The sequence below is a fragment of the Malania oleifera genome, chromosome 1, assembly GCF_029873635.1.
Source record: "Malania oleifera isolate guangnan ecotype guangnan chromosome 1, ASM2987363v1, whole genome shotgun sequence".
Taxonomy (NCBI): domain Eukaryota; kingdom Viridiplantae; phylum Streptophyta; class Magnoliopsida; order Santalales; family Ximeniaceae; genus Malania; species Malania oleifera.
The window spans coordinates 123370348-123386270 of record NC_080417.1 but is presented as its reverse complement, the minus strand read 5'-3'; the positions used below and the strand labels follow the sequence as shown (position 1 = coordinate 123386270).

General features: G+C 32.6%; 2 protein-coding genes across 3 annotated transcripts in view; both read right to left on the bottom strand.

The window, feature by feature from the left end:
• Positions 1-2952: 2952 nt before the first annotated feature.
• LOC131152882 (uncharacterized) lies at positions 2953-4629 on the bottom strand. The gene is made up of 2 exons (XM_058104819.1): positions 4446-4629; positions 2953-3330 (listed from the first exon to the last, which is right to left on the bottom strand). The coding sequence occupies exons 1-2, from the start codon at positions 4587-4589 to the stop codon at positions 3193-3195; spliced, it is 282 nt and encodes a 93-aa protein (XP_057960802.1). The 5' UTR covers positions 4590-4629; the 3' UTR covers positions 2953-3192.
• Positions 4630-5097: 468 nt separating this feature from the next.
• Positions 5098-15923, bottom strand: part of LOC131152865 (signal recognition particle subunit SRP54, chloroplastic) — a 41779-nt gene continuing 30953 nt past the window's right edge. For both annotated transcript variants that reach the window (XM_058104809.1, XM_058104804.1), the window contains 7 exons: positions 15526-15626; positions 14322-14459; positions 14098-14241; positions 13781-13856; positions 9347-9432; positions 9095-9220; positions 5098-5450 (listed from right to left, as the gene is read on the bottom strand). In XM_058104809.1, coding sequence (XP_057960792.1) covers positions 5343-5450; positions 9095-9220; positions 9347-9432; positions 13781-13856; positions 14098-14241; positions 14322-14459; positions 15526-15626 — 779 coding nt within the window. In that variant the 3' untranslated portion in view covers positions 5098-5342. The remainder of the gene's footprint in view (positions 5451-9094; positions 9221-9346; positions 9433-13780; positions 13857-14097; positions 14242-14321; positions 14460-15525; positions 15627-15923) is intronic.

Here is a 15923-nt window from a genome sequence, read left to right as displayed (position 1 = left end):
TGGGCACAATTATTAAAATGAAGCACTTTTATCAAACAAAGAACCAAACCTTTTAAGCTTCATCAACTTTTTTATGTAATTTAAGTATCAAACTTGCCTATCAAAATAAGAGGGTAAATTGCACCGATAATTTTTTCATTGTTAGTGTCTATTGAAAATTTTTGACAAAATTCAACACTATCAACCACCTTGTTCAACTAAATAATTAATTTGAAAGTTACAACCATTACGTAGGAGAAATTATATGAGAAATTATATAGAGGACCTCTTCTTTCACGTGTCCGTATACCTGTTTCTTTAATATTAGACATGTGACAAATTGGTCTCACATTCATTAATATGAAAGAGAGACTCATTTTCATTAAATGTATAATTAAGGAAACAGACACACGGACACGTGGAGGGAGAGGTCCTCTGTATAATTTCTCATTATGTAGGGGTTTTAATCTGTTTTGTTTTTTTAAAAAAAATATTTTTTTGAGTTAATATGTGCTCTTTTATTTTATAAGATAGGTTATTTAATTTTTATATTATAATTGTTTTATTATTAGAAAAATAAACATGAGTAAACCAAAAAATTATATTTTGATATCTTGTGACTAATTAAAGAACTAAACATCTTCAACTAATTACATTTAAAGCAATTGATTCCTCTTATCATTACTAAAATTACATTTCATATATTCTGTTTTATTTCTATTTATCCTAAACCCTTTAAATTCCAAAACTTCTCTCCATAATTCTAACTTAACCTTTACTCCATCTCTAATTTCGTCAATTAATATAATATCATTTGCAAACAACATACACCATGGAATCTTCTTTTGAATACTTTTAGTCGATTGGTCCATCACTAAAGCAAAAAGATAAGGACTCAAAAGAGATCCTTGATGTACGCCTATGGTAATTGGAAATTCTCTTGTTTCCCTATCTATAATCCTTACACTAGTCATAACTCTATCGTACATATACTTAATGACATCGGTATACCTACAATATATACCTTTTTTTTTTTTTTTTGGTAAAACCCACCATAGAACTTCCCTAGGTAGCAAAATGATAAAATAAAATAACATTGGTAATATAATTATGTAATTGTGTTAGGAATATTTAAGAGGTCAAAGTTTGGAATTTATATGTTAAAAATTTCAGGTTGAATTTTTAAGATGGGTGAAAATAAATATTAGATGAGAGATATCCATATACTATTTATTATTATTATTATTATTACTACTATTTTGTTTTGAAAATGATGGTGTCCGAAACCCTTTGAACTAAAAGTAACAATAGTATAGTTAGCTTAACTATGTCCCGAAAATTGTTATTCAAATTGAATTTTTGATATGTTAGAAAATGCAAATCAAAATCAGCTATTTAAAACGATTAACCAAAATTCGAGTAATGGTTAATTGAATTGAAGTGTTAAAGACAATTTAAAATTTTAAAATCGCTACAAGTGATATATTTTCTTTTATAATAATCAATATCTAAATTTAAAATATTTATCATTAAAATTTAAGCATCAATCTTAATGCAATACAACCTTTTGAAATTCAAATTGTTAAAATGTTATATAATATCATATGTAATGTATCTTTTATACATATATATATATATATATATATATTAGTTTGGTTTGGTTAATTATGATTATTGAATGGGAGAACCGAAGCCAAATCGACAATTGAAAAAGTTAAAAAATTCAATTAAAAATCAAACCAAGAAAAATGATTAATTAATTTTTTGGTTCATTTTGCTTCGATTTTGTGGTTTGATTCAATTTTTCTTTTTCCCTACTTTGGACGCTCTGCGAACCCATTGGGTCCGTCCCTCTATTTTTCTCCACTTAAATATCCCAAGGTACTAAGCTACAATTGTAAAGAATAACATCATTAATACTTTTTATTTTTATAAGCAAAAACAAATGAAAATGGAGAAAGTAGGAAGTTCACATATTAACATGACAAATTAAGATTAAAAATAATCTTCATTTTTTTTTTTTACAAGGAGGCAAAAATTGAATATTTTGACCAAAATTAATATGACATCTTAACAAATGTATAATAGAAAAAATGTCCACAAGAGTTGCACCAAACCTCATGGTGCAAGTAATTAAGCACAAATTTTCAAAGGATATGAGTAGGAATGTAAGTGAGTAAAACTTACTTACAAGCTACTCGAACTCGATTCATTCCCTAACTCGAGTCGACTCGATGCTACTCGAGTTCGTGCTACTCGAGTATTTTAACAAATTGAGTTTGAACTTAGTAATAGTGCCTGAGTTGAGTTTCAAGCCTAATCGAGCATTTTAATTTTATCATTTTATATTATTTAAATCATATAATATATATCTTATAAATATAGTTACTATTATATGTACATTATATATAGTTATATATGTATTTACTATTGATTTATAATTAAGTTGAACTCAAGTTTTATAAATTTGTAACCAAGTCAAGTTCAAGTTTAACAATTAGAAAATCGATCGAATTCGAGTCAAATTTCGAACTTGACATTTTTGAATTTGAGTATTTTAGGATATTGACTCGACTCGATTTAAATACACCCCAAAGGATATATTTGATTTGTGGAATGCTTATTCCTGAGAATAGATTAATTTTAATAGACTATTTATAATTAATTATATGAGAAATTATGTTGTTATTATAAAATAAATAACAATGTGAAACATTTTATGAATCCATAATAAGAAATAAATAAGGTATAACTATTTCCAAATTCCATCTTGAGAATATCTATTCTTTTCTTATTATATGTTGAATGAAATAATTAGAAATAATAAATAGATAAAGAATTACTATTCCTTGATTCTTAAAATTTAAACTATATTCCAATGAATTGTAAATTCCACTGAACGAAATGAATTGTAAATATAATTATTTGAGTGCCAATTATAATAAAATTTTAATTTTAATTACTTATATATCATAACATCATCTTTATCTTTTACCATATTTAATTTCTGGACAAAACAAAATAAAATCATGTACAATTCCAGGAATTAATGCCCATGTAAGGCACTGTAATCTCGAAGAAAATACCTTCTCGAGTTTAATTTCTTTTTTTTTTTCAAAGAAAAAGAGAAAAAATAACGTAAAAAATATACAGAAAATTGGCCGGTCGTGGGCGGAGTTGCAAACCGGCGGCCGGCGGCGGTCTGCTGGGCACTCATTTCTCTTTCAACTTCTTGGTAATGACAAAGGCGGCTCCGGCCACCGCAGCGATCACCCCTGAAACTATGACCACCGTTTTCAGCGTCTGAATTGCGTCCCTCTTCTCCTCTTCCTTTTTCATTTCTGCTTTCTCCTTCACCATAAATAATTGTGCATGCATGTTAAATTACTCACATGCTTAATTTTTAATTTTTATTTTTAAAAAAAATAAAATAATTGCGAAAATATTTTCTTATCTATCTTTAATATTTTGAAAAAATTGAAAAAGATCGAATTTGTACCATGAAAAATCAAAATCATTTCTTACCACCAAACAGATATTTAACTTTAAAAAAAAAAAATAATAATAATAGACACATGCTTGATCATCTTTGAGAAAATAAGAATTTAAATATTTTTAAATAAAAGAATAAAATATACCAGAATCATGATTCCAACTCTTTCTTTGCACATCAAAGACCAAACAAAATTAAATTATGTTATTAACAAATCCTTTCATTATGAAGAGTGACGGGACAAAAATGGATTGATAATAAACTTATCCACGGTTTGCTATTATTGTCAAAAATTATAAAAATAAAAATCAAAAATCAAAAAGCAAAAATTAAAAATAAAAATTAAAAACCAGAAACCAAAAACTTATTTGATTAATATTTATAAAAGTAAAATAAATTAAAACTTAATTAAAAAGTGCTCATTTTTACCTTTAAATCAAATACTATTATAAAAATATGTTTAAAATAATACAATCACAAAATAATGCACATTAAAAAATATACTATATATATTAAACATAAAAATTATTATAATTATTTCACTTAATTTTTATATTTCAAAATTTACCTAACCGTAAAAATTTTATTGGACATGACAATTAAAAAATAGTAAAAATATTTTATAATTGAATTTATTATTATTTTTTAAAATTTATGTATATTTTTACTTCAATTATATTAAAATTCATATGATAATTTTATTTTAATTTTAATTTTAAAAATATAAAATGAATGATGATACCAAATAGGACCTTAGGTGTATGGGCATCGTATCCCCTCCACTAAAATGCATCACAATTTTATTAGCGCATCTTCGATTTGTGGTATGGAATGGAATAAAAAATTTTGAATGAAAAGTGTTATAAAATCAAGTGATAAATTGAATTATATTTGTTGAGAAGAATTTTTTTCTTCTCTCTTTAAGGTGATAATCATATAACATGGACGACGGGGTAAAGGATAGAGGAAGTACCTTGACCTCCAGTGAGGTGGCCACCTGAGCAGACACTGGATCCACCTTTAAATTCTTGTCTCTTCCGGGATTCAATTCCCCTTCGGCGTCGGCCGCCGGAAACTTCACATCGTCGGAGGCGTCCATTCCCGTTGGGCTTGCCATTTTTCTTTCTCAACCAGAAATAAAATTTTTTTAATTTTTCCTTCAGCTTAATGGGATACTCCTGTTGTTTCTTTGAGGGCTTTGAACCCATAAAGAAAGAATCATCAGCTGACACATGGCAGTGTCTAAATCCAAAAGCTATTTTTGTCCCAACGGCTTCCTGTGTTTGTTCTTAAACTGCCCGCGAAAACTGCAGGCATTAACTAATTTTAGAGGGAAAAAATGTAACCCCATAGCCATATCCTCTCATCTGAAAAATTGAGTATTTTATGCTGTTGCGATCTCAAAATTTGTAATATTTTTTTTGAGCCGTAAACAAATTTCAGGTAGAGATCGCAACAGCATGAATACCGCATTTGGTGCCAGTCCGATAATTTCAGAGGGTGTCTTTAGTGTGACCGATTTGCCTGAAATAAACCTGACATTTAAAAATGGGGAACCTCCTTCCTAATGATTATGCAATTCCTCAACCATAAGCCTTAATCAATGAAACTGTGGAATAAAACACTTGCTAACATCTTTTTTTTTTTTTTTACAACTATTTCAAGCACAAGTCTCTCAAATGAAGTGCTCCAGCAATGTTCAAATATACAGCATTTGGTTAGGGTACCTGTCATAGGAACATCTTTTATACAACCATAGAATTCACAGTGAGAATGGCAGCTGGAGACGTGCAAATAAGCATTAAGCAGACTGCTAACAATTCATCAACCCAAGTTTCCATTGGGGTGTCCATATGCAAAAGTTGGGTTCTCAGTTTCTGGCCCCAAAACCACGAGGCCTTGGCCTATCTGGTGCTGTGTCCGGAAATTGACTTCTTGACACAGACCTCCTCTTCCTCCTTGCAGTACCAGGTGGTGCCTGCGACCGGGAGAGAGAACATTAATTCTTCACCTTAATGAATAATACCGAAAAAGATATAGATTGAACAATGTTCTACTACAATCTCAGAATGTTCAAGTTCGGAAGTTTCTGAAACATGGAAGTAGTTGAGATAATTCATGGAATATTCACACCAATTTATTCCCACGTCACATGCCAAGAAGATGGGAAAGAAAGTTGGAGGGGTGGTGATTGGAATGTTATTTCCCTTTAGGAGTTACTTCCATGGATGAAGAATGTCCTAAAATCGAATCTCAACCTGGTTTGAAGGCCCAACACATCAAGAGATTTGCATTACATAACATTCCACAAGTGTGATGAATGGGAAGGGTAAACCAAGGGTATAAATTTTATCAAATGGGAATATAAAGTGCATTTTTAAGTGGATTTATTGAAGTATATGTTGAACCTCTTGGCTTTAAAGATCCTCAATTCCCTGATCATGTGTTATCTGAGCATCCAAAGCAGGGTATGAACAACTAAGGTTACATTTAGTTCGTGGAATGTCTATTCTTGAGAACAGAATAGTCATATATAAGGACTTGACAGCTTATGAAACAAGGTATACTGTCATTATAAAGCAAATGACAAGACTGACTATTCTCAAATCTGGATTGAATGACTGTTGTCAAATTTAACAATGAGAAAGTATATTCCTATCCTATTACACGTTAGATGGAATAACACAATTTTGCATAGTGACTTACCCCCCTAAAGTATTATATCCCTATACAATTTTTATAACATTTTCATTCTAGTCCATTCCATGTCTAGGAATAGAGACTCCATGAACCAAATATAACCTTAGATCATGCTTGGTTCACGAAATGCCTAGTCGGAATACAATTGCCATAGAGTATTTAATGGCTTACAAAAGAAATGGTGTTGCCATCATAAATCAAATGACGATGCAAAAAAATCTAAAATCCATAACATGGAATAGACAAAGAATGATTAATCCCAAATTTACCATGGAATGTCTATTTATATTCTATTCCATGTTTGATAAGATAACACAAACTTTTGCATTGTCATTTGCTTTATGATGACAACACTCTTTTGTAAGTCATCAAATCTCTATACTATGACAATTCTATTCCTAAGAATTTCATAAATCAACATAAGAGTACTAGATGGTGGAGCTTGAAGGGAGTTAATATAGAAAAATTCAAAGATAAAATGATCAAAGAGTGTGATTAGGGAGTAGGGGGTAAGGTAGAGAGGCAAATACTAGATGGAATAAAATGGTTAATTCTATCATAAGGATAATAAAGGAGGTTTTAGGTGAGTCTTAAGAAGATGCTTGGGTAGTAAAAAAACGTTAGTGGGAGGATCAAGATGTCCAAAAAGCCGTTAAAACAAAAAGGCATTGGTATAAAATGTGACAAAATTGTAGAAATATAGAAAATCTTGAAAAATATAAAGAGGTGAAAAAATGCAAAAAAGACTATTAGTGAAGCTAAGCATAAATCTTATGATGCCTTGTATACTATACTAGATACAAAAGAAGGAGAAAAAAACATTTATAAACTTGCTAGAGTTAAAGAAAGTGCAAAGATTTAAGTGATGTAAAATGTATGAAGGACAAGAATGATAATGTCTTAATTAGAGAAGAAGACATAAAAGAGAGGAGACGAAGATACTTTAATAAGTTGTTTAATAAAAACCAAAATGAAAGATTAAAGTTGAAAGTAAAAAATGAGGAGAAGACTAAAAATAGGAGATTTATTTGCAAAATTAGAGTCCTTGAAGTTAAGATGACATTATGAAAGATGAAAAGTGAGAAATCTATAGGATATTAGGATAAGATAAATTACTAATTGAAGTTTGGAAATGTTGTGGAGATAAACGAAATATTTGGTTAACTAATCTATTCAACATTATTATAAAAACCAAGAAAACGTCAGAAGAATGAACGAAAAGTACGTTAGTACCTTTAAAACAAAACAAAAGCGATAATTAAAATTGTAATAATTATCATGGAATTAAGATTATGAGTCATACGATGAATATGGGAAAGGATAATTGAACATAGAATAAGACTAGAAAGGATAATTTCATAAAATTAATTTGATTTTATGACTATAAGACCAACAACATAAGTTATTTATCTTTTAAGAAGTTTTATGAAAAAGTTTAGGAAAAACATGAGAAACTTGCATAAAAGAAGAGGGACTTGTATATTGTTTTTATTGACCAAGAGAAAGCATATGATAGAGTATCTAGGGAAGTTCTTTGGTGAGCCTTAGAAAAGACAGGGATATTTAGTAGATATACTGAAGTCATTAAGGTTATGTATGATAGAGTAGTGACTAGCGTTAGAACTGTAGGAAGGGAATTTAGAGATTTTCCAATTACAATAGGTGTACATCAAGGTTCTACTTTGAGTCTTTATCTTTTTACTTAAAGTAATTGATGAACTTATTAGGAATATCCCAAATGAGATCCCTAAGTATATGCTGTTTTGTAGATGATATCATGTTAATTGGTGATAGTAGGAGTGGAATGAAATCTAAGTTAGAACTTTGGAGAGCCACATTAAAGTCTAAAATATTTAGGATAAGTAGGAATAAGACCAAATATATGAAATATAATTTTAGTAATGTAAGGAGTAGTAATGGAGAGAAGATTAAACTTGATAATCAAGAGATTAATAGCACTAATAGATTTAGATATCTTGGATCTATTATGCTAGTGGAAGGGGAAATTGAAGAAGATGTAGTACATAGAATTAAAACAGGTTGGGTAAAATAGAGGAGTGCATCAGATGTGTTGTGTGATTGTAGAATACCCTTAAACTTAAAAGGAAAATTTTATAAGATGGCTATAAAGTAAGCCATGCTTTATGGTTCAGAATGTTGGGTAACTAAGAAACATGTGCAAAAGGTAAAAACGCTAAAATGCAAATGTAAGGTGGATGAGTGATATCACATTAAAAGATAAAGTAAGAAACGAACATATTTTAGGCAAAACACAGGTCAAAGACAAGATAAGGGAGGGACAACTTAGATGGTTTGGGCATTTGAAATGCATGCCCAGTAGAGCACTAGTGAGGAGGAGTGAATTAGTTGTTGCTTTTGCTTTTTAGCATGAAAAGGGGTAGGGATAGATCTCAAATAAATTGAAATGAGGTAGTGAGAAATGATTTAATAGCATTTAATCTAATAAAGGAAAATGTTTTTGATTGGGTGAATTGGCGAAAAAGTTTTCATGTAGCCGACCCCACCTAGTGGGACTTAAGGCTTGTTGTTGTTGTGTTGTTGTTGTATTCCTACGAATAGACACTTTGCAAACTTACGTAACCTAAGTGAATTTTTATTGGAAAAGGGATTCACTATGGAAAAAAGTAGATATAACAACACTTATTATTCATATATAAATAGATGCTATTAGATTTGGTGCTAATTACGAATATTTTTAGCTAATTCAGAAAATTCAATGGGCAAAAAGAAATTTTGAACATATGGTGTTGTTGTCACATTAAACACAATAACATTAGATATCATAATGACAAATGCAAGTATATGGGAATGAATTAATAAAGTGCATATAATATGTCATATGAATAAACAGGCAGAATAAGCAGAAACACATGCAAACACAAGTATAGGCAAATGAGGCACCTTCTGCGCTGCTTTAAGCGACTCCTCAAGATTACTAAGTGCAGGAATAGATCCTCCTTCCATTACACCCATTAAATTCTTCATACGAACACGCATTTGGAAAATTTGTGCAACAAGTTGGCTTACCTAAAGTTGTTGATTAATCAAATAAGTCAAAAAGTATACAGTTATCACAAATATCAAAAAGAGAGGGAAAACCCTGGATTTTCATGGCAGCATATCAAACTAACATCAATCAATGGATCTACATACCTGCTGCTCTGTTTTCCCAGAGTCTTGGGCAATCTTCTTCCTCCGAGTAGGAGATTCTGCCAACAATTCCGGTTTCTCCCTTTCCTCTTCAATAAGCAAGAGAATTAGAAGAATTTTCAGGGCACAGAAGAAACAGATGAAATTTGACAGTCATTAGAGGGAGAAGAAACATAAAACATCTTTAGAAAAGAAAAATCTACTTCATGGTGAGTTATTTCATAATTCAAAAATTTAAACCCATTTCACCATGAGAATTACCCATAGAGTAATTACAATATTATAATCTTATCCATGCAATAATATTATCTCAAGGTGTTCAACAACAATAGCACATGAAATGAAACAAAGTAAATTAATGCCTCTCGAATTTGCAGGACCAAGAGATGAAGCAGAAGTGGGAAATCCAACGAAAACTTGATGAAGGGCTACTGCACCAATGAAGCATAGTTAATATTGTTAGTTGTATAATATTTATCAGTTGTTATCTAGTGTCATAATTATGGTTTCCTATGTCTTAAGTTCTCCAAATTTCCTTAATCTAACTCCAATTACCAAGTCCATTGATGAGTCAAGTTCCAAAGTTCAATAACAAGGTCTTAAGTCTAGGGAAGTCAAGTCAGAAATAACCATTTTACTAGGCACACTTAATGTGTTAGGCTGTCATGTACTTACAATCATCTTAGTCCAGATGACGAAGAGGCAATACAGAATTTTCCCTTTACATTTTGCCATTCAATTCTGATCTGAAATGTGGGTTAAGGCCATAGGGTTCATCTAGTGGCTCTTTCCATAGCCTCCACTGCTGCAGTTCCTCGTGAGAGAATATTTCTTTCGCCATTATATATCCCTTCAATTATCTATAATCTGTCATATTTCTAACCTGACAGATCCAATAGTTTATTTCCACCTCACATGCTGCATCAAATTGGTATCAGAGCAGCTTCTTCCTTGATTGATTTGTGTTGCTTGCCGTTTGCTGCTTTCTTGGGTATTATCCAATTTCTCGCCCTTCACATATCCCTTTTTGGTTATTCCACTTCTATTTCAAACCAATTCCTTTGGTTTTGTTTCATGGATTTGTGACTGCCCATTTATATTTCAAAGATAAATTATTCTGGATGTTAAGGAACTTTATTATTTCTACTAGAAGGAAGACACTGATTGATAAAATGTATAATATGGCAGTAGCGGCCTCTAAAGAAGAGCGAAGGACACATTATGAACATATTCAGATAAAGGATGACAGGCTGCAGAAGACTTATTGTAGGAAAAGATGCACAGCAGGAGAAAGCTTTGTAAGATTAGACAATGGCAGTAGCAAAAAATTGCTGGCTAAAGTAGCATGGAAAAATTGAAGCTTGAAGTGCTGGGACACCTGCAGGCTGCAGCGATTTTGCATTCTTTGGTTTAGTAAAGTAAAGGAAGTATTTGCGACGACAAAGTGCACAGTCAAATTTTCGATTGAAATCACTTGCAAGGAATCCGTCTGGTGTGACATAATACTAACCAGAACATGCATATTCTACTTGGTGATCCTTGGTAAAGTGACCAAAGTGCTGACCATGATGAGCATGATAATTCCTACTCTTTCTATGCCAAAAATGGTGACAAGAAGAAGAAGAAGAAGCTAGTTTTAAAACCCACGAAAGATGTCGATGTGAAAAATGTTGATAAAACAAACCACCACGTCACTCAAAATGAGAGGGGCTTGATGGAGTTACCAAGTGTTAACTGAAAATCATTTCATGGCGCATGGACCTCTTGGTACATTTACTTACCCTAAAGATATGAGTAGTGTTACAACAACAGTAGTTGAGTCTCTAATTTTGACCCTACTCCCATGAACGATTGCCACAATAATAAGGCCTTTTGATGATCAGAAACTAGAAACTAATGAAGTAATTGCGGCTATCAAAGCCAAATCAAGAGTGAGACAGCAACAAAAACAAGTTTTAGAGGCAAACAATGCTGGAAATGTGCACGATGTTCAACTAGCTCAAGGGAAATCTGCAAACAGGAGCCAAAAAGAATATCATCACCATTGCAAGTGTAGGAAGGATCAAGTGAGGACTTGGCCCCTGAATTGCAGTCACAAAGATGAGTTCCTAATAGGGAAATCTCCATGTACAAGAGAGCAGAAGTAACAAAAGAGGCAATTGAGGTGCAGTAAAGTAAAGGGAAAAATGATAATCATTTACAATTCTAGTAATATGGATACAAGAGCCTAAACATTGAAACTCTAGGATAGGTGAAGTGGAGATTCTGTGGGGTCATGCCCAATTGTGTGAACCATTACAGATAGCAACTAGCACAGTGATGAGTTTCTTCTAACAAGGGGGGAATGATACAGGGTGCTGCACCAGTGAAGCATAATTAATATTGTTAGTTGCTATAATATTTTTTAGTTGTTGTCTAGGTATCATAATTATGGTCTAGTCAAAGTGTGCAATTTCCCCTAAGTCCAATTTCATTTGCCAAGTTCATTTAGGAGTTAAGTTCCACATTTCATTTATAAGGTCTTTAAGTGTAGGGAAGTCGAGTCAGTAATAGTCATTTTCCTAGGTTCATTTAACATGCAAAGCTGTCATGTAGTTATATCATTTTAGTCCAAATAATGAAGAGGCAGCACAGAATTTTCCCTTCACAATTTGCCATTAAATTCTGATCTGCTCAGAATTTTCCTGAGATTTGTAAGCATGGGTTTCGAATTCATCTCTCCATAGCCACCACTATTATGCAAATTAGGATCTCCTTTTAGCCACTATATCTCCCTTTAATTATCCATAATCAGTCATATTTCTATTCTGCAGAACCTAGAGTCTATTCGTGCCTCACACCCTGCATCAAGATTTCACTGGGGAAAGAGGTGAAGATACATAAGCCAACCCAATGCAAAATATTCACCACAAATAACCTAGCATATAAGGTACCATCTGGCTACATTTGAGAGGATATAGAATTATGATTTTGCCAGAAAAAAATAAAATGATAAACGCAACTTTATGTCCAAATAATAACCAGACTGCAAATTAAGGTTTTACTGAACCAACTGTTAGCCCTTCCCTGCTTCTCTATTATGTATTAGTCCTCTTTCTCTACCAACTTTTTTCCTCATCTTTCCATCTCTTTCAACCATCCTCACTTCTTCTTAATTCTGTTTTTTATTATATTTATGTTCTTCTGTTTACATTTCCTCTCCTTCTATTCATGTTTAGCCATTTGATTTCTTATGCTCCCCTTTATCACATGCCATGCCACAGTGTTTTACACCCATATTTATAATAGATCATGTTTCTGTCGATCTAATTTGAGTAACTGTTCGATAAATCATGCATGAACAAACATAGAATTTGCATGCAAATGAACATGCACAAAAGGCCTATCCTACATTCCTAGTTGTTTGATGCAAATCAATAGTCAACCAAGTAAATTATTTGTGTTTAGTTGGATTTTAAAATGATGTAGTTCATTTCCAAATTATTTATATTTCTAAACTAGAAACCATAGCAAAAGCAATTCAAAAAAGTTAGTTCAACCATTGTTAGGGCTAAGGGAGTCTTCACAAGTAGGGAGCCATCATGCGCAGGCTTGACATACACGGATTAGCGCTAACTTGACCTAAAAGCTAAAAACATTAGGTCTTAGGCCCAAACCATGTATATAACCACCCATCATCGACTCAATTTTTTCAATTTGTGACAAATGCACAAGTGAAACTCTTAACAGTCTTCCATCACTAGTGAGTTTTAACACTCCCCCTCGAACGGAAGCCATTCTTGATTAGTATCATGTAACCAAATAAAAGCAATTACTCAACTACGGGAAAGCCTTGAAAACCATGGGAGTCCACTCATAAATGGGATTAGCATCCGTTGCCGATCCTCTTTTATGGGGTCAACATCCGCAAGAACACATGCATGAACACTCGAGCCAAACTTGAACCTGGCTCTAATACCACTTTCTAGGGCTGGGGGAGTCTTCATGTGTAGGGAGCCATGACCTGTGGGCTTGATATACATAGGTGAGCATCAACTTCACCCAAAAGCTCTTTTGGGCCCAACCATGTATATAAGAACCCATCATCCACTCAATTTTTTTAATGTGGGACAAACTGACAAGTGAGATTCTCAACAACTATAGTACACAAAGTACTAATAATGAAGTGAGGACAATGAAATAAGAGAGAATGCACAACTTGATTTCATATCCTACATCTTCCATCAGCCTTATTGGCTGGTAGTGGATTCTGAGAAATTTTTCGCTAGGGGGAAAAATTAAAAAGGACATGTTTCAAGATTGTAAAAACTACGCAATACTACCAGGTGGTCAGAGATGCCAAGGCAATTTATTCACTCTCTTCTTTCCCCTACTAAAAAGTAGTTCCACAGTTCCCCATTAAGAACTCACTGCAGCAAGGACAGAGAAAAAAAATACCAGGAGTCATTGCTTCAATCATAGCTTCCATTATCTTCAGACTCCTCTCTGCTTCTCGAATTTGTGCAGGCGTCACCTGTTCGCATATGCAAATTTGGAAGTGAGTTGGAATTTTATTAACAATTTATTAAGATAACAACACCAACAGTTACTGGAAAGCCTCCAAAATATAAATATAAGTAGCAAAGGAACAGTGAATCTATTATACTATTTCCACGTTTTTTTGCAGACAAATACCAAAACCAAATGCAGACCAAATCTTCCTACAATACCATATAAGAGTAAACAATATAAAAAGCATAAGCAGGCATTGATACCTTCCCCATACCAGGGATCATTCCAATAACACGAGTCATGGAGCCCATTCGTGCAACAGCACGAGTTTGCTTTAAGAAGTCATTAAAGTCAAATTTTGCACTCATTATCTTTTTTTGCAATTCTTCAGCATCTTCTTGGCGCATCTATCACAATTCAACTAAGAGCTGCATCATAATTCAGTCTTTTAAAAAGGAAAAATGAAATTTAATTCAGTGAAACTTACAACTTCTTGGGCCTTCTCCACAAAAGAGAGAACATCTCCCATTCCTAAGATGCGTCCTGCCATACGATCAGGGTAGAAAGGTTCAAGGTCCTCCATACGCTCTCCCCGTCCTACCAGCTTGATTGGCTTTCCTGACACCTGCCATGATTGGCATATTTCTTAAAAAATAAGAAAATATGCTTCTCAGTTGTGCGAGTTATTTATGAGTGCAGAAATTTCAATAATTTAAAGGAACCAACTGTCATTGAATAATTATCAATTACAAAAGGAAGTTAATTTATCATTTCTCAAAATTTGCAGCAGTTGAAATATTCAAATATTAAGTAAAGAAGTTGTTTCCTTCATGTTCAAAGGATCTGAACCTCCTTGCATAAGAATATGTATGGATGGAAGTTATTATACACATTTTTTGAACCTGAAATGCAAAAAGGGGTAGAGATATGAAATTGGAGTGGTGTTTGTATCTAACAAACTTTACAGAACATTATTCGATGCATTAATGTCCTCATTTTTATATAAAAATGTCCAAAGCATAAGTTCATTTCTTTCTAAAGCTTGTGAAAGATCAGTCTCTGTAAGAATTAAGGAGTGGTAGACAAGGACGAATGCCTCAGCATGTGGGGGAATTTGGCATGGACATGAATGCGAAGAATACAGAAATGTGCATTCCTTTGGACAACCAAAGTTCATATGTGAAACAGACATTCTAAATTGATAGTGGAATTCACAGTAGACTCTTATTAAATGATCCTATAAAAAAAATGGAGAACTCATATATCTGCATTCTATGAAACAATCTTCCATGTTAAAGACCAAGGACTGAAAACATTATCAAATAGCCACAAAGCACACACATTCATGCATATAATGATGCCAAACATCCCCAATCTCAAATTCTCAAGCTACTAAAATACCATTTAATCCATATTCATTATGTACTCATATCTAATTGTCTGACAACATTGCCTGAAGACTGTAATTTCGTACAGAGAATGATCATAATTGATATGCATAAAAATCCGGTGAACTTGATTTGAAATTGGAGGGTATGTGACACTAACATAACATATTGATGTGCAGAAAACATCACCTGTACAGTATCTAAAAGAATAGAGGCTTTGTGGGTGAATTCTTTCAAGTTTCAAAGATTGGTGTCAACAAAAGATATCTGATGAAGTTATTTTTAAGTGAAAACAAGACAAACCTCTTTAACACTCAAAGCTGCTCCACCTCTAGAATCGCCATCCAGCTTTGACAAAATGGCACCAGTAATCCCAATCTCAAGATTGAATGTTGTGACCAAGGCTGAAAAATCCCCCAAGGAAGAAAATTTCAAAAAAACTATCATATCACTGTTGCATTAACGGCCAAAATAGACGTAGGAAAACCATGAAAAGACATTAAACCAATAGTTATTTAATTCAAAACATGATTTCTAACCTTAAGCTTCTACAATATCAATTTTATATGTTAATGTTTAATATATGTTGAATGCCACAACCTAACAACTGAGGTGTTTACATTAATTGGCGATCCAACGTGGTATAAAGAGGTCTAGGTTCAAGTTGCATGATCAATGCCTATTCACCCATTTTGTTTATT